At 39.7% G+C, this 18,592-nt stretch overlaps 1 protein-coding gene across 1 annotated transcript in view; it reads left to right on the top strand.

The window, feature by feature from the left end:
• Positions 1–16,303, top strand: part of LOC118742275 (GIGYF family protein CG11148) — a 145,374-nt gene extending 129,071 nt beyond the window's left edge. Inside the window, exon 6 of the mRNA XM_036474230.1 lies at positions 15,973–16,303. Coding sequence (XP_036330123.1) covers positions 15,973–16,142 — 170 coding nt within the window. The 3' untranslated portion in view covers positions 16,143–16,303. The remainder of the gene's footprint in view (positions 1–15,972) is intronic.
• Positions 16,304–18,592: the final 2,289 nt, after the last annotated feature.

The following is an 18,592-nucleotide window of genomic DNA, read 5'->3' as shown; positions in this document are numbered from 1 at the left end:
TAAGACGAGCCGAATCTGGGCCAATTGCTTATCTTCAATGCCTTCGCAAGTTCCCAAGCTTGCGGTGACATGCTGGTCGCTGCTTGCAGCAACTGGTGTATGATGACGACCGTCCTGGCTGACGGGAGTTGTCGTTTGGAAAGCTATAGCCTTCTGCGCCACGACGGCAGCTTTCTCCGTGCTCGTGGTGCCGGCTTTTGCCTGCAGAGGAGTTTGTGGCGGGGAGCGCGCAACTGTACCGCTCTTTCTGAATGCGCTGCATTCTCCCTCCAGAACATCTACATCTGTTTCATTTGTCTTTGTTTGTTCATTTCAATTGGGTGTCAGCATCAAGCCGCTATCTCCGCACGTAGCACAGTCGCTTTTAAGTGTCCCGAAGTTCCCTTCTCTCAAAGGAGCAGGCCATCGCGAGGGTTGTCACAAGTCCTTATGGGATATTGTGTTCAGAGCCAAGACATCGCAAAACCAGGAGTAAATCTCAACTGCCAAGGTTTTACGAAACGGAGGCGATTGCAACATTAGCCCACCTGCCATTTCTAAGAGGTGTCACCCTCACATACTAAAGTGGCGGAATACTTCTCTCACCAGCCCAATGTCGAACTAATCGTTACATGATCCAGTATGCCATGAACAGGATCTAACTGGTCTCAAACCTGGGATGCTTTTTGGGAGGCGGCATCTGTTCGCCCGGACACAAGATTCATCAAGCATTTCTGATCTTTTAAATCAGTCCCTCGTCTCCTGCCGCTCTTGGTCTGGGACTGCTTATTGGTTATTCGCAGCTAACCTACTTTAGCTACTTTAAAAACTAGATATGTTTTAACCAAAGCTAATTTTAGAAATAAATATCATGGAAAAGTCAACTTGGCCAATATATAGAGATGACCTAAGGCGTAGCGTTGAACACTTTAATGATACTGCTTATAATTTCTTTCAAAAGTGTGTACCAAAATGTAATATTGTTCATGAAGAGCCAACACGGTTATGGTTTACTAAAGAGCTCACAAGATTAAAAATAAAAAGTAAATTTTTTTGTAAACTGTATAAAAGAACGGCCGCTGTGGTGTAGTGGTAAGCAGTGCGCGCTTCCACTCCGCAACGCCTGGGTTCAAACCCTGGTCAAAGCAACATCGCAAAAAATATAGAAAAAAGGTTTTTTCTTAACAGCGGTCGTCCCTCGGCAGGCAATGGCAAACCTCCGAGTGTATTTCTGCCATGAAAAACAGCTTCTCATAAAAATACAATCGCCGTTCGGAGTCGGCGTAAAACTGTAGGTCCCTCCGTTTTGTGTGACAACATCAAGGCGCACGCCACAAATCGGAGGAGAAGCTCGGCCAAACACTAACATATGTGTAAGCGCCAATCTATTATTATTATTATAAAAGAACGGGCTTGCACAGTTTTTTGGCTACTTTGTATTTAAAAAGAAATTACCTATAATACCCGTATTTAACTTGTCATTAAGACAAGACATTTTGCCGTCAGCCTGGAAGGAATCTTTCATAATACCCCTTCACAAAATCGGAAGAAGGTCTTCTATAGAAAACTATCGAGGCATAGCGAAACTCCACGCAATTCCAAAACTATCCCTACAAAACACGAATGACAGAAACTGGAACACATTCACAAAAATTTTCGATTGTCACTAATACCTAAATTGTACAGAATTCGCTATGAGAAAAGCTTAGAATGAAACAACATAAAATGTATCAACTGTTTTAATATATCTTATTCACTCGCACACGTTGCATGCATACGGATGGTGGAATTTTGGAAAAGAAAAATTAACAAAACACAGCCATCGTAAGTCGTAATTAATTTGTGAATTGTGCGGCTTGGCCAGCCATTTTTATAAAAATTTCCTTCAGCGGTGGAAAATAACTGTGTATATCTAATGCACCTTTTATTGTTCAGTTGCAATTACAAATTTGTGAATTGTGCGGCTCGGCGTTCGACTATTTTTTTTTTTAATTTCATTCAGCGGTGGAAAATAGGCTTTGTATGCTTTTGTTCCAATCTTAGAAGTAAAGACCGCGATAAATATTATTATAAAACTGTGTATATTTAATGCATCTTTTATTGTGCAGGTGCAATTACAAATTTGTGAATTGTGCGGCTAGGCGTTCGGCCATTTTTATTAAAATTTCATTCAGTAATGGAAAATAAGAAATCCACAGTGAGTACTTAACTCAGAATCGGCAGTTAACTACATCTTTTTGTATTGAAGATCTGTAGTTAACTGCCGATTCTGAGTTAACTGCACTGTGAATTTGGCCCTAACTGAAATTAATGTTTAATGTCTAACCTAACCTACATGTGTATGTACATTAGACTGCATCACCAAAAAAAGTTGCGGTTTTTCCGGCGGGATTACAAAATCTAGTATATATACACATATATATAACAATATATATCTATATATATATAACAATATATATATATATATATATAACAAGTATATATATAACAAGTATATATATAACAAGTATATATATAACAAGTATATATATAACAAGTATATATAACAATATATTTCGGAAAAATATTTAGACTTTCGTGAGCTGCACCGGGTTGAAAATACCTCTAAAAATTGAGTTTTTTATGAATAAAAATAGTTTCTTAATGGATTTTTTGGAAAAAATCTCCTCAGATGACCAACCAGTTAAGGCTGGAGAAATCTACATAGAAATATTAAAAATGTTTATTACCGGAATCATAATAATGAGATTTTTGATGCTGCTTTTTAACTTGTTTCAAAGATTTGTGTAAGAAAAACTTGAACAACTGCTCTAAAACTTTACCGATATAGACTTATGAGCAGGGAACGGATTTTTAGGACCTAAAAACCTATTAAAAAGCAAAATAAAATAACGAAATAGGCTGGAAAAGGCAAAATAAAATAGCGAAAAATGCAGGAAAAGGCACTAGGTATTGCAAAAAAGGCAAAAAAAGGCAAAAAAAAGGCAAAACAAAATAGCGAAAAAGGCAGGAAAAGGCACTAGGTATTGCAAAAAAAGCAAAATAAGGCACTAAAAAAAGACAGAAAATACGAAGAACTATCAAAAAATACATTTATTTTAGACATGTTTATATTACAAGTAAAAAGAGAAAAACTATGAACTAGTTTCATTATATGAAAAATTTGTACTTTGAATCTTTGACTATTTTATCCTTTCGAGTTTCTAACTAATAAAACTTTAATCTGTATAGTTGTAGTAACATTGAACCACAAGATGCATTTTGAAGTTTTCTGGCAGCATTTTCATTCGATTTTCGCGAAGAAAAGCCTTGAATTTACTAAATGTGCGCTCGACGTAAGTTGATACAAGTGGAGCCCAATTTAAATATGGAACGTTTGAAACGGAATAAGGGCGTATTCCTCGCCCTTTACAATTTTATCCACACCCCTTATTGTCTCCAAGCCTACGTTAGCTGAGAAAACGGCTTTGAATTTTTCCAACACCAATTTGGCAAGAGGTCCCTGCGCTTCTATAAGCCGCATGGGCATGTGTATATTTTTTAATCTTAAAAAAAAAATTGTAAATGCTATAATCACTTTTTTAAAGGTAGAAAGGCAAGAAAAGGCAAATATCTTAAAAAAGGCAAAAAAAGGCATATATCTTAAAAAAGGCAAAAAAGGCAACATCAAATGTGTATATATGGAATCAGGGAAAGCTACATCGTGGACATTCTTAATCGAATATACTCTATCCTCTATCTCTTTAGCAGAAAAAAAGGCAATTTCCATAAAATCCATTCCCTGCTTATGAGATATCAGTGAAAAGGTATTTTCCTACCCTTTTTATTTCTTTGCTAAAAAACTCATTCACATCCCAATTTTTTCTTTATAAAATACCAACACATCTTCATTCAACACGGAATGACACTCGTTTATCTTACCTTCCTCTTTCATACTTTTATTAAAAATTTCCTTATTCGCAAAGAAAGTCTAAACTGGTGAGGTTTGGCTGAGTTATTCAAGTTTTTTTTTTAAACCAGTCTTTGAAAAAAGTTCAAAAACAGCATGAAAAATCACAGTATTATGATTCCGTAGAAATTTTTTTAAAAATATTTGTATGCAAGTTTTTCAAGCTTAAACTGTTTAGTCATCTGAGGTAATTTTTTTCAAGAAAGATTTAAAAAAACTTTATTAATAAAAAAACTTTATTTTTGGAGGTATTATCAAATCGGTCCAGCTCACGTAAATCTTAATATTTTTTCGAGATATTTTGGTGGAAGTCTTAAAATATAATAGATTTTATAATTCCAGTGGAAAAACAGTACCATTTTTTTTTTGTATGGGGAGTGATGCAGTCTAATGTACATATGCAACTGAATCGCCTAATAATAGGTTTGCATTTAAGTAGATTATCCTCATTATCGAGCTTAACTCCGTAATTTCTAATTAACAAAAGAGACTAGCCTTACAAAATTATAATTGTAAAATAATCTCAGGTAAAACTGATAACTTTTCGGTGTCCAACCTAGTTTTATCCATTATATTTGCGAAGAAGAGGAGAAATTCCGAATGTAAAAATAAACAAAAATGGACGCTACCAAGGAAAAGAGTTTTGTAAAAGTATTTTAAATAAAATATTAAGTAAAAGTATATTTAAACTAGATCGCCATCACCCGCTTCGCTGAGTGTATGAAATCTCAACATAGTTAAACTATGCCAAAACCAGGAGATTTTAAATTATTTTAACCATATAAAAAATATTTTCAAACCAAAACTTTCTTAAACTTCTCTTTTGTGATACTTTTGCAATTTACTTATACCCTGAATTCAAATAGAAATAGATAAAAAAAAGCGCACGACCCCCTTATATGTAGTTTAGAAATGAAGCCTTTTCAAATCCGTTTCGATGGATAACCCTATTGTAATACTTCATTGAAATTATTGAATAGTATTAATTCAACTTTCTTAAAAGTTGGCACCCTTTTTAAACCTCTTTCGTCTCACACTCATATTGTGATACATGCATATGCAATCAAATTATCTAATTCCTATAACTAAAATTGAGTTTGAATTTTCAAATATGTGGAAATCCTGCTAAACAAATGTAGCTTAGAAAGCCTTTTCAAGACTCAACCGTCCTTCATGTAGTTTAGAACTAAAACCCTTTTCAAAAACAGTTAGATTTACACCCCATATTGCAGCAATTCATTTAAATTAATTGAATATAATTTTTAATCCGGTGGCAACCCTTTTAAAACCTCAATACTATTCTAAATTTACAACCTGAAGGTTTCTCTACAATCTTTCGTTTGACACCAATTTTTTTATTTTTCAGATAACTTGCGAATAATTTATTTAAATTTGACTTTTCAAACTTGTGGCAAAACTTTTCAAAATATTTTCAAACCCCAACTTTTTAAGCCTCTTGACATCCATTTAAATTATATTTTCAAATAAATAATTCCCTTAATTCAAGTTGAATTTGAATTTTTAAACAGGTGGCAACCCTCCTCCATGAGAGTGGAAGTGATTTTATATGTCTCCATACCAAGTTCCACTACTCTATAATTTTCTATATTTCCTGCGATATGCAGTATGAAAAATTCCGTGTGTATGGGAGGTGCCACGCCCTCTTGTACAATCGCGATTAAATCTATCCTACATTTTAAGTTGGGCTAAATGACACCAGTGTACAAAATATCATAACGATCGGTTGAGTAGTTAAAGCGCGAAAGAATAACAAATAAACAAACTCACTTTCGGATTTATAATATTAGTAAGGATAAGGATTGCTTAATATGTATAGCAGCAGAAGTGATCACGGTGGCACAGAGAAGAAAATTTACTTTTCCTGGAGTTGTGAGAATAACAAGCACAACAAATTTAACGGCTAATAGTCTGAGATTTGCCTATGTAAACATGGTGATTAACAAACGAGCTTTAATTGAGATTACAATATATTCTGCTTAGCTGCCCATCCTTCTTTGCACGAAAAACTTGTGCTTCTTCTTCTTCTCCAGCGGAGCCGCGGTATTTTAATTCGCTGCACTATGTCCACGTCGTTGTAAAGCTCATACAGCTCATCGTTCCATCGTCTGCGGTACTCGCCGTCGCCAACGCGTAAAGGCCCGTAATTCTTCCGCAAAATCTTTCTCTCAAAAACTCCAAGAGCCGCCTCATCGGATGTTGTCATTGTCATGACTTATAGAGCGTGGTTTTCGTACGTCGAGAGAGGACTTTACTCCTGAATTGCCTACTCAGTCCAAAGTAGCACTTGTTGGCAAGATTGATTCTGCGTTGGATTTCAATGCTGACATTATTATCGGTGTTAATGCTGGTTCCCAAGTAAACGAAATTCTCTACTTTCTCGAAATTGTAACTGTCAACAGTGACGTGGGTGCCAAGGCGCGAATGTGCTGACTGTTTGTTTGATGACAGGAGATACTTCGTCTTGTCCTCGCTTACCACCAGACCCATGCGCTTTGCTTCCCTATCCAACTTGGAAAAGGCAGAACAGACTTCGCAGTTTTTGTTACCGATGATGTCGATGTCATCGGCATAAGCCAGCAATTGCACGCTCTTGTAGTAAATTGTTCCTGAGTGGTTCAGTTCTGCAGCTCTTATTATCTTCTCCAACATCAGATTAAAGAAGTCACATGAAAGGGAGTCGCCCTATCTGAAACCCCGTTTTGTGGCGAACAGCTCGGAGAGGTCTTTCCCAATTCTGACGGCGCTGGTGGTATTGCTCAACGTCATTTTACACAGCCATACGATTTTTGAGGAGATGCCAAATTCAGACATAGCAGCGTATAGACAACTCCTTTTAGTGCTGTCAAAAGCGGCCTTAAAGTCGACAAATAGGCGGTGAGTGTCGATCGTTTTCTCGCGGGTCTTTTCCAAGATTTGGCGTATTGTGAATACCTGGTCTATGGTGGATTTTCCAGGTCTAAAGCCACACTGATAAGGCCCAGTCAGTTCATTAACGGTGGGCTTCAGTCGTTCACACAATACGCTCGATAAGACCTTGTAACCTATGCTTAGAAGGCCGATCCCGCGGTAGTCGGCGCGAATAGCGGGGTCACCTTTCTTGTGGATTGGGCAGAGCACACTTAAATTCCAGTCGTCGGCCATGCGTTCATCTGACCATATTATGCACAAGAGTTGATGCATGCACCTTATCAACTGCTCGCCGCCGTACTTGAATAGCTCAGCTGGCAGGCTATCAGCTCCAGCAGCTTTGTTGTTTTTCAGCCGCGTTATTGCTATACGTACCTCGTCATAGTCAGACGGTGGAACGTCGACTCCGTCATCATCGACTGCGGGCTCGGGTTCTTCTTCTCCACAACTTTCCGTGCTGCTACCATTTAGTAGGGCGGAAAAGTGTTCCCTCCATAATTTAAGTACGCTCTGGACATCAGTTACTAGGTCGCCATTATTGTTCTTACAGGAGTACGCCCCGGTCTTGAAACCATCCGTAAGTCGCCTAACTCTCTGGTAAAAATTTCGGGCATTCTTCCTGTTGGCCAGCATTTCAAGCTCTTCGCACTCACGTATTTCGGCTTCCCTCTTCAGATCCCTATAGCGGTCCCACATAGCGCGCGTTGCGCCCGATCGCAGCGTGGCCCTGTAGGTGGCATCTTTTTTCTCTGCAGCTTCCTGACACTCGTCATCGTACTAGTTGTTCTTTCGGGCTCGCTGAAATCCAATTACTTCTTCGGCGGCGGTACTTATTGAACGAGGAATGTGGTTCCACTGCTCGCATATGTCGGTTTTTTGAAGAGTGCTCTCTGAGAGCAGGTGTGAAGAGTCGAGTAGCGAAAGCGCTGGCTGTCTGTTGTGATTGCAGCTTTTCGACGTTAAGCTTTCCTTGTATATTTGGGCGCACACTTTTTCCTGCACAGAGGCGGGTGCGTATCTTGGCTGCAACAAGATAGTTGTCCGAGTCGATGTTTGGGCCTCGGAGTGTGCGTACGTCTAAAACACTGGAAGCGTGCCTTCCGTCTATCACAACATGATCGATTTGGTTTATCGTTTTACGATCCGGGGACAGCCACGTAGCTTGATGGATCTTTTTATGCTTGAACCTAGTACTGCATACTACCATGTTTCGGGCCCCGGCGAATTCGATCAGCCTCAATCCGTTGTCGGACGTTTCGTCGTGGAGGCTGAATTTTCCGACGGTGCTTCCAAAGATCCCTCCCTTGCCCATCCTGGCATTGAAGTTGCCCATCCTGGCATTGAAGTCGCCAAGCACGAGTTTGATATCATGGCGGGGGCAGCGCTCATAGAAGAGATTCTTAGATGCCTCATCCTTCTCTTCCGTCGGGGCATGGGCACAGATGAGCGAGATGTTGAAGAATCTCGCTTTTATGCGGATTATGGCTAGACGCTCGTCCACCGGGGTGAACGACAGTACTCGGCGACGGAGTCTCTCTCCCACCACAAATCCAACTCCGAATTTGCGCTCCTTTACATGACTGCTGTAGTAGACCTCACAAGGCCCCAGACATTGCTTGCCTTGCCCCGTCCAACGCATTTCTTGGATGGCGGTGATGTCAGCTTTTGTCCTTACGAGGACATCAACCAGCCGGGCAGAGGCACCTTCCCCATTAAGGGTCCGGACATTCCAGGTGCATGCCCTCAAATCGTAGTCCTTTAAACGTTTGCCATGGTCGTCATCATAAGGGGGGTCTCATCCGAGGCTTTGCCTTGCTTCTTCACTGGAAGTGGTTTTTACGTGGCGGGTCCCAAACCCAGCGCACAACCCATTGCAGGGAAGGGGGTGGTTTCGCAACCAAATACACGTTTATATAGCGAGCCGCTTGCTCCAAGCAGACACCCGCTTGCAGCCGCACCTACTGGTGAACAGACGTTGCAGACTTCAGTGAGCTCTTAAACCGAATAAGTCGGAGTGGCCCCACCGAAGCTCCCTCTCTTTCTGCCGTGACCCAAGGCTCCACTCGGATTGGTTACCGCATCTCGCACATGGGTTCACGTTGCCCAGAGTGCGCGAACGAGGACGCAAGAGTCGGGATTGAGTATAGCCATGCAACTGTAACTGCATACCCAGCGCAACGACTATACGCCATTGCATTGTGCGCTTTATCGAAAGAGCACTTAAGCGTATTTTCTCTACTACTTCAATTAGGAAGGTATCCGAATGAAGGTATCCCTATGAAACCAAATAATGGAGGAGCACTCTTACCACGTAGAAATTACTGCAAGAGAATTTTTTCCGATTGGTATCTAATTAGCTATATAACTACATAAAATAATTGCCGTTTTCGTTGTTCTGCGAGATGAGCAAAATAAATAATAGCTTGTAAAATTAGGGTAAGTGTAGAGCCAGTGCAGGTAAACGTAATACTTTTTTGATAATTGATAATAGTTTTAAGGCAGGTATCGCTAATGGTATGTTGAATGCAAGTATCGGAGCAGTTTCCTTATAAATATTAAAAATAATGCCGTTGATGCGCATTTTGGGGTAGGTATCTTAAATGTGCACTTAAGCACAAAGGCAGCTAAGCAAAATATACTGTATATATGTTTATATGGAAACGTACTTTTAAACCTTGCCGTACGCATATGTTTACACATCAAATTTCATGAGTAACTAGTACATACCCACGCATTTTTTTAAATTTGATTTGATTTGATTGATATCAAATAACACACCTCTTTGAGGTCAAATTTTCGACGAATTTTCATGACGAAAATTATACAAATTTTTTAACTGCCCTGGAAACTGACGGAAAATAGTTTTATATATTCATAACGTTGCAAAGTTTGGTTTGTGCTTAGAAACACAAAATTAAAAAATCCGGGCATGTATCACGTATGACGATAATCGTCTGACGATATCGTGTTGGTGATTGTCTTGTCATGAAATCCAAAAATTGTTTGATCGTTTGTGCGCCATCTATAACTCGATTCCAATTTTGCTTCACGTAACAGTTTGAAATACCACGTAGTATTAAATAAAATAAACGTGCGTTATTGCACGATAGTGAATTCAGTATCGTTTAGAAGAAAAAACAGTTACACCCATATTTACATAATTACTTAAATTTTTTAATAGTTTTTCTAATCCTTTATCCTTACAATAAAAAACATATGCAAAAACATTTTTTTATATTGTTTCTGACAGTAATTTCTGGCAGTTTGTTCAATAAATTTGTTTGCCTCAACTTAAATTCCGGCAGTATTAATATATCTGTGGTCATAAGCAATAACCGCCTAAGTCGAAAAACCTGAATTCGAGAAAAAACGTGTTAGACATTTGGATTGTAGTGTTATCCTTATGGGAAACCAAATATGTCGTCTATAACTCTTTAAATGGCGTAGCTGGCGAGATGGGGATTTCACATACACATGGAATAGTAGTTGCAGAATACGATAGCATATATAACTCAATTCTTTCTTAAGTCGACTTATGTGGTTATTGCTTATTGCCACAGATATATCCTCCTTTGGATTCCTTAAAGAAGGTGGCTATCAGTAGTTGACTGAAAATTGCGCTTGCATTACCGAACGGAGCAAATTATTCACAATTTTAATGTTTCAATTAACCACCGACATAAAATCAGAGACTTTGTCAGCTGACACAACCTATCTTATGAGATTTTTGTGTTACCCACCGCAGGACCGTGATGTAGCCGTTACCCGTAGAGATTCCCTCTCTCTATCAACAGCAATATGATATGTTGATATGTACGGAAGGGCGCTCCGTTGGTGGGTAGCTGAACCATAATAATCATTTGAGTAGGAACATAAATGGCCTGTAGGCAAAAAGGAATCTTTTTACAAAGTACTGCATCGTCCTTTTAGATGATGCATTAAAAGATGCATGTATTTTTTAACAGAAATGTTCTTCGAAAGTATCGTATACGTTCAAGTATGCTTTAAATGTCGCTAATAAATTAAACCACTGTCAGTTTATCTCCAGTGTTCTCTCTGCCTCCTGTAACTAAGCGCCCATTATTATAAAGAGAATATCCATTATGTTCTCTTTACATATCTTAGCCTCCACATATTCCAGCTGAAGCATTATCTAAGGAAAAAAAAAAAATGTATTCACAAATATTTTGGAGACCACTAGACCCAAATTTGCTTAGCTACCTTACTGCTATAAAGTATAATAAGAAAGATAAAAATGTGCTATAAATAACAAAAAAAAAAAAATAAAAATAAAAATCTTGTCACTATGAATTGAACGCGAAACCAACAATGTGGTAATCGAAAAGGCATCCATTCGGCTACAGTAGCTATTGACACAGCAGGGAAAAAATGAATTCTTGAATTTATTTTCAAAATTTTTATTTTATTAAAATTTCAAATTTTCACAAAAAAAAACCGTCAAACTGTTGACGACACTACGATAGTCGACGCGATAGTAAGCAAGCAAAATCTATCGTGTCTAAAGTTACGTGATGCATGCCCAGAACTTTAGCAGTGATTCGTATGAATAAAAATATTTTCCGCCATTTTCCAGGGCAGTTAAAAAAATCGTATAATTTTCGTCACAATTTCGTGTTTCTAGTTCAGCTTTCGTCACTGGAAAATTTTACCTCAAAGATGTGTTTTAGTTGATTTTATGGACTGTTGCCAAGGTGTGACGCATCGGTTTAGAAAAGCTCTCATAACTGATAAACTATCAGTGCAGATCATGGTCATAGTTTTCGACTTTATAGCAACCAATGCAACTTGGTATATTATGTATAGCAAGAGACTCGGCAATGAAAGCTTTGCAAAATTCATTTAAATGTTTGTTAATTAGGTTATGCCTTGTTCATTGAATACGGCATAAGCTGTGTTCTCGTTATCCGTTTTTGAACCATCTGTATACATAAGTTCCCTATTATCCTGTTCAGCTATCTGCCTCTTTTAAATGCAAAGAATATAAATAAAATAAATAAAGTCAAAGGACAGCACCTTGAGAAAGTCATTTGAAATAAGGTATGGATGGTCATCGTACTCATAGTACATGTGAAAGCTTTGAAACTTTTATTTATGTGGTTTTGTTATGTATCGAACTATAGTTTCATCAAAATATGTAACATGGGAACCCTAGTTGGTAGATCTCCAAAGTGGTAATTTATGTAATGTAACTGCAGCGATAACAGAGCATCAGAGAACCAGCAGTCAATCAGCCGCGTCGTCGCATAATATGTAGCAGCAAAGAACCAGCAGTCAGTCAGCAGAGTCGCGGTATAACTAGGTAGCAGCAGGGAGTCAAGAGTGAGTTGTTTCTGATAATCGAAGGCAGTCACTCTGCAGAGCGGTTGTTAAAAGGGTCGTCGTGAAGTCCAGTTGTCGTTTGTCTTTATACGTACCATTTACTATTAATTTAAATTCAAACATATATGTCACTCGAACCTAATTATTGTATTTGAACTAACTTAGATATACGATTTTAATATTAACTACACTAAAAAGTGTTACATTTGGGGGCTCAACCGTACACATCTAATACATAAAAAAACCCAACGGTTGCAAACGTCGCTATATTTATGAGCAGAAGTTAATGAGTTCTATTGAACACGAAGAACTGAAGACAGTTACCGATATAACGAATCCGCCTACGACAGAAGGACAATCAAGGTCAAAGTATAACACTAGATCATCGCAGAGAAGTGCAAAAATGCACGAAACGGACAATGAGCAACCGAAAGGTCTAGCGGAGGCCATTGGAAGTCAAATAGGAAGGCAGAGTAAAGAGAAAATTGAGAGTACAGCAGAAAAGCAGAACAGAAAAAGGGCAGAAAAAATAGCGGAAAATAACCAAATGCTTCAGCAGTTAGTTCAATTGTTAACCCTTAAAATACAAGCTGACGAAGTAAGACAAAACAACACGAGAATAGTGGCGGAAGATTTTGCGAAGATTATTCCGGAGTTTGATGGTCATAACATGCCGATAAAGCAATGGTTCAACAATTTCGAAATCAATGCGGCGGCATATGGACTGGACACAAAACAAAAGTATGTCCAAGCACGTGCGAAAATGACCCGCACCGCTAAACTTTTTTTGGAAGGAACATTTGTGTATGAATACGCCGAACTTCGTAAGCTGTTGGAAGAAACCTGAAGACGAGAGTTTCCGTGAGTATATTCTGCAGATGAAGAAAATCGCATCTCTTGGTGTAGTTGATACTGCATCAGTAGTTCGTTACATTGTTGACGGACTAAACTTAAAAACTGATTTTAAGTACAAGCTGTATGGCTGCAAAACCTACAAAGAACTGCAAGAAAGTTATGATGTTTACGAACGTGTTGCTGAAAGCGGAACCGGTGAAAAAGCTGAGAAGCAGAAACAAGCATTTAAGAAAAGTTGGCAAATGCAGACAAATAACGAAAGAAGGCAGCACTGCTATAATTGTGGATCGGTAGACCATTTACGCAAAGATTGCAAAGTGGGTACAAAATGTTTTCGCTGCAATCAGAGTGGCCATATGTCAAGAAGTTGTCCGAATTCAGCGGCTAATGTCAGAATAGTGCAAAATTCAAAACGCCTGAAGAAGATTAAAATAAACAATGTGGAGGTAAACTGCCTGGTTGGCACGGGCGCAGACGTCTCGATCCTAAGACGACATAATTGCAGCAAAATGAACATAAGCGGCGTACATGGCAGCGCCTCCAACCTACGAGGTTTGGGTAATAAACTTATTCGACCTGTTGGCTGTTTTGTAGCAGACGTTGATGTTGATGGTATGCAGACGTTACTCAAATTTGTTGTGGTGGCCGACAGAGACATTGAGTACGACGCATTATTGGGTTACGACTTTATTAGCAAATTTAATTTCACATCGACGTTGGGCGGATATAAGTTTTTGCCCCTGCTGGGGGAAGAAACTTTCGACAACACAAATCAGCAAAGTATATATAATGTAGTAGAAACATATAATGATTTTGATGTACCCCTACAGTACAAGCAAGATGTGCGCCTAATGATAGAGAGCTACAAACCGGCCGAAGTTACTGCCGAGTGCCCAGTAAAATTAAAGATAATACCCGACGGAAACATTGTACCATTTCGACTTTCGAAGAATTTTTCCACGTCCCAATTGAGGAAAGTAGCCGCAAATTTACCGCTTTTATTACGAAGGATGGACTTTTTGAGTTCAATCGCGCTCCGTTCGGGTTCTGCAACTCACCCGCCGTTTTCATACGTTTCATAAACCATGTGTTTCAAGGTCTCATGAACGAGGATATCCTGTATTTGTACATGGATGATATTATCATTCATGGAGTGACGGCGGACGAATGTCTTGCGAAGATGCGAAAAGTTTTCGACATAGCGGCAGCTAACGGCCTGAAAATAAAATGGAAGAAATGCCACTTTCTGCAGACGAAGATTCACTTCTTGGGCCACACGATTGAAAATGGTAAAATATGGCCTGGCAAGGAGAAAACAAGTGCTGTCAGCAAATTTCCAGTTCCTCGAAATGTTAAAGCCGTGCAGTCTTTCTTGGGACTGACGGGGTTTTTTCGCAAGTTTGTGTACGACTACGCCCATATTTCCCGACCATTGACAAAGCTGCTGCGCAAAGACACAGATTTTCAAATGGGCGTAGCTGAATGCATTTCAGCGGTTGAAAGATGTCTTAGTTCGAGAACCTGTGCTGAAAATATACGACAGATACGCTAATACTGAATTGCACACAGATGCGTCAAAAGACGGATTTGGTGCAGCACTACTCCAATGGCAAGAGGGACAGCTCCATCCGTGCAGCGATAACAGAGCATCAGAGAACCAGCAGTCAAACAGCCGCGTCGTCGTATAATATGTAGCAGCAGAGAACCAGCAGTCAGTCAGCAGATTCGCGGTATAACTAGTCAGCAGTGAGTTGTTTCTGATAATCGAAGGCAGAAGGTCCAGTTGTCGTTTGTCTTTATACGTACCATTTACTATTAATTTAAATTCAAACATATATTTAACTCGAACCTAATTATTGTATTTGAACTAACTTAAATATACGATTTTAATATTAACTACACTAAAAAGTGTTACATATATGTAACTCCGGCTACGCCATCCACTGTATCTTTGCGCAGAACGCACATCGAAATTTACAAAAAAAGTGCATGGTTCAAACCGAATTTATTAATAAACCAGAGCTCGGAACCTTTCTTTTAAATTAAAGTTTAATCCTTTGACTACACGTGTATGTTAAAGTTTTACGATTCGGGTGATGCGTGTGTATACAAAAACACAAAATCATTGTACAAATAACAAAACCGTACCCAAGGTTCTCGATAAGGGGCATTAAACATTCTTTTTTGTTCGTTCATATAAAGCAGTGGATAAAAATATACGTATATGCGAAAGGCAAATTTATCTGTTAACAAGAACGCCACCAATATTTCTTGCAAACTTATCGATTTACATCCTTTTGCTTATATTTTATCTCGCGTCACACTGAATTGTTTTCGTACAAAATTACGCAAAAAAACTCTCAATTTCTTACTCGTTCGTTTTTAGGCATGCCATTGTTACGAATTTCGAAAGTTCGATTCGTAGCAAATACGAAAGTGTTGCAGAATAGGGGTGTATAATTTGGAATTTATGCCCTATTATTTTGACCATAAGTAATAATAATAATAGATTGGCGCTTACACATATGTTAGTGTTTGGCCGAGCTTCTCCTCCGATTTGTGGCGTGCGCCTTGATGTTGTCACACAAAGAGGTCTACAGTTTTATGCCGACTCCGAACGGCAATTGTATTTTTATGAGAAGCTGTTTTTCATGGCAGAAATATACTCGAAGGTTTGCCATTGCCTGCCGAGGGGCGACCGCTGTTAAACAACTTTTTCCTATATTTTTTTGCGATGTTGCTTGGACCAGGGCTTGAGCCCAGGCCCTGCGGAGTGGTAGCGCGCACTGCTAACCACTACACCAGAGCGACCATAAGTGTATGAGCTATATATAAATGTACCTAAAATGTATATAAATAAACATTTTTAACGATTTCACCACCAAACACCTTGTTATATTAATAGCAATTTTTTCTTTTAGGCGAAAATAAAGAGTCCACAGACTTTGGTAAGCAGTTTCTGGAACGCCGCAGTAGATACAAAAATTTACAACGTGCACAAAATGCTCACAATGACGATATGTGTAAGCCAGCACCAGCCATAACACCTTCTGGCAATGATAATTTCGACAATAAGGTAAAGTTTAGTTAAGTTTACGTGTTAGTATTTATTGAAAATCATGAGAAAATACCGTTTAGTCTACCAAATTTTATATTTATCAAACTAGAAGCGCTCAAGAATTTTTCGATATGGAGTTCTTACTTAGGCAAATCTTAACGTTGGAAAACGCAAATTTTTAAATAGAACACAAAAAAATAAATTATACATCAAATTGTTTGAAATCCATTGGGGAAACAATAAATTCTTATATGATTCATTTTTCTTAAGTGCTTAAAGAGTTATAAGTAACAAATATTCGAAAACTCAAAGTTAGCGATAGTTCTACAAAGCGAGGCTTTTGTCCGATTTAAATTCAAAACATTGTTTAAGAAGGTAGGACGGGCGCAATGTGTGTATCAAATTTGGTACAGATTGGTGAAGTGGTTTTCGAGATACACATACTTGACATAAGTGGGCTTGCCACGCCCGATTTCCAAAAAAGTTCACGAAAAAATAATTTTTTCTTAAGATCCATTGAAAATACTATTTTTGAGTAAATATTTGAAAATTACCACACTTCCAAAGATCTGAAGTCCATTGGATACACACATGGCCGTATTTTAGACAAGAATTTTTTTACGTAGTTAGCATATTCAACTAACTAAATTAAGAATGTTATCTATAGATCACACATGATTCCAACGTATTATGTTTTATAGGTCGATTATCGATAGCAACCCAACTTCAGTTGCGTTGCCAGTTGGCGAAACCAGAGTACGAAAACAAACCGAACGTATCACTACCACGGTCTTGTAGTAAATTGTTCCTGAGCGGTTCAGTTCTGCAGCTCTTATTATCTTCTCCAACATCAGATTAAAGAAGTCACATGAAAGGGAGTCGCCCTGTCTGAAACCCCGTTTTGTGGCGAACGGCTCAGAGAGGTCTTTCCCAATTCTGACGGAGCTGGTGGTATTGCTTAACGTCATTTTACACAGCCGTATGAGTTTTGAGACATAGCGGCAACTCCTTTTAGTGCTGTCAAAGGCGGCTTTACATTCGACAAGCAGGTGGTGAGTGTCGATCCTTTTCTCGCGGGTTTTTCCAGGATTTGGCGTACTGTGAATACCTGGTCTATGGTGGATTTGCCAGGTCTAAAGCCACACTGATAAGGCCCAATCAGTTCATTGACGGTGGGCTTCAGTCTTTCACACAATACGCTCGATAAGACCTTGTAACCTATGCTTAGAAGGCTGATCCCGCGGTAGTTGGCGCGTAGCGGGGTCACCTTTCTTGTGGATTGGGCGGAGCACACTTAAATTCCAGTCGTCGGGCATGCGTTCATCTGACCATATTCTGCCCAAGAGTTGATGCATGCACCTTATCAACTCCTCGCCGCCGTACCTGAATAGCTGAGCTGGCAGGCTGTCAGCTTCAGCAGCTTTGTTGTTTTTCAGCCGCGTTATTGCTATACGTACCTCGTCATCATCGACTGCGGGCTCGGGTTCTTCTTCTCCACAACTTTCCGTGCTGTTACCATTTAGCAGGGCGGAAAAGTGTTTCCCTCCATACTTTAAGTACGCTCTGGACATCAGTTAATAGATCGCCATTATTGTTCTTACAGGAGTACGCCCCGGTCTTCCGTAAGTCGCCTAGCTCTCTGGTAAAATTTTCGGGCATTCTTCCTGTCGGCCAGCATTTCAAGCTCTTCGCACTCACGTATTTCGGCCTCTCTTCTTATTGCGGCAAATACGTCTCGCTTCCCTCTTCAGATCCTTATAGCGGTCCCACATAGCCCGCGTTGCGCCCGATCGCAGCGTGGCCCTGTAGGCGGCATCTTTGTTCAGTTGTTCTTTCGGGCTCGCTGAAATCCAACTACTTCTTCGGCGGCGGTACTTAATGAGCGGGAAATGTGGTTCCACTGCTCGCATATGTCGGTTTGTTGAAGAGTGCTCTCTGAGAGCAGGTGTGAGAGTCGAGTAGCGAAAGCGCTGGCTGTCTGTTGTGATTGCAGCTTTTCGACGTTAAGCTTTCCTTGCATATTTGGGCGCACTTTTTGTGCTGTACAGAGGCGGGTGCGTATCTTGGCTGCAACAAGATAGTGGTCCGAGTCGATGTTTGGGCCTCGGAGTGTGCGTACGTCTAAAACACTGGAAGCGTGCCTTCCGTCTATCACAACATGATCGATTTGGTTTCTCGTTTTTCGATCCGGAGACACCCTGACATTGAAGTCGCCAAGCACGATTTTGATATCATGACGGGGGTAGCGCTCGTACGTGCGCTCCAAGCGCTCATAGAAGAGATCCGTGGATTCCTCATCCTTGTCTTCCGTCGGGGCATGGGCGCAGATGAGCGAGATGTTGAAGAATCTCGCCATGATGTGGATTGTGGCTAGACGCTCGTCCACCGGGGTGAACGACAGTACTCGGCGACGGAGTCTCTCTCCCACCACAAATCCAACTCCGAATTTGCGCCCCTTTACATGGCAGCTGTAGTAGACGTCG

Source organism: Rhagoletis pomonella, unplaced genomic scaffold (assembly GCF_013731165.1).
Source record: "Rhagoletis pomonella isolate Grant_MI unplaced genomic scaffold, Rhpom_1.0 Rhpom_scaffold_00007, whole genome shotgun sequence".
NCBI lineage: Eukaryota > Metazoa > Arthropoda > Insecta > Diptera > Tephritidae > Rhagoletis > Rhagoletis pomonella.
Note: the sequence above shows the minus strand (reverse complement) of the source record. Positions and strands in the feature narration are given on the sequence as shown.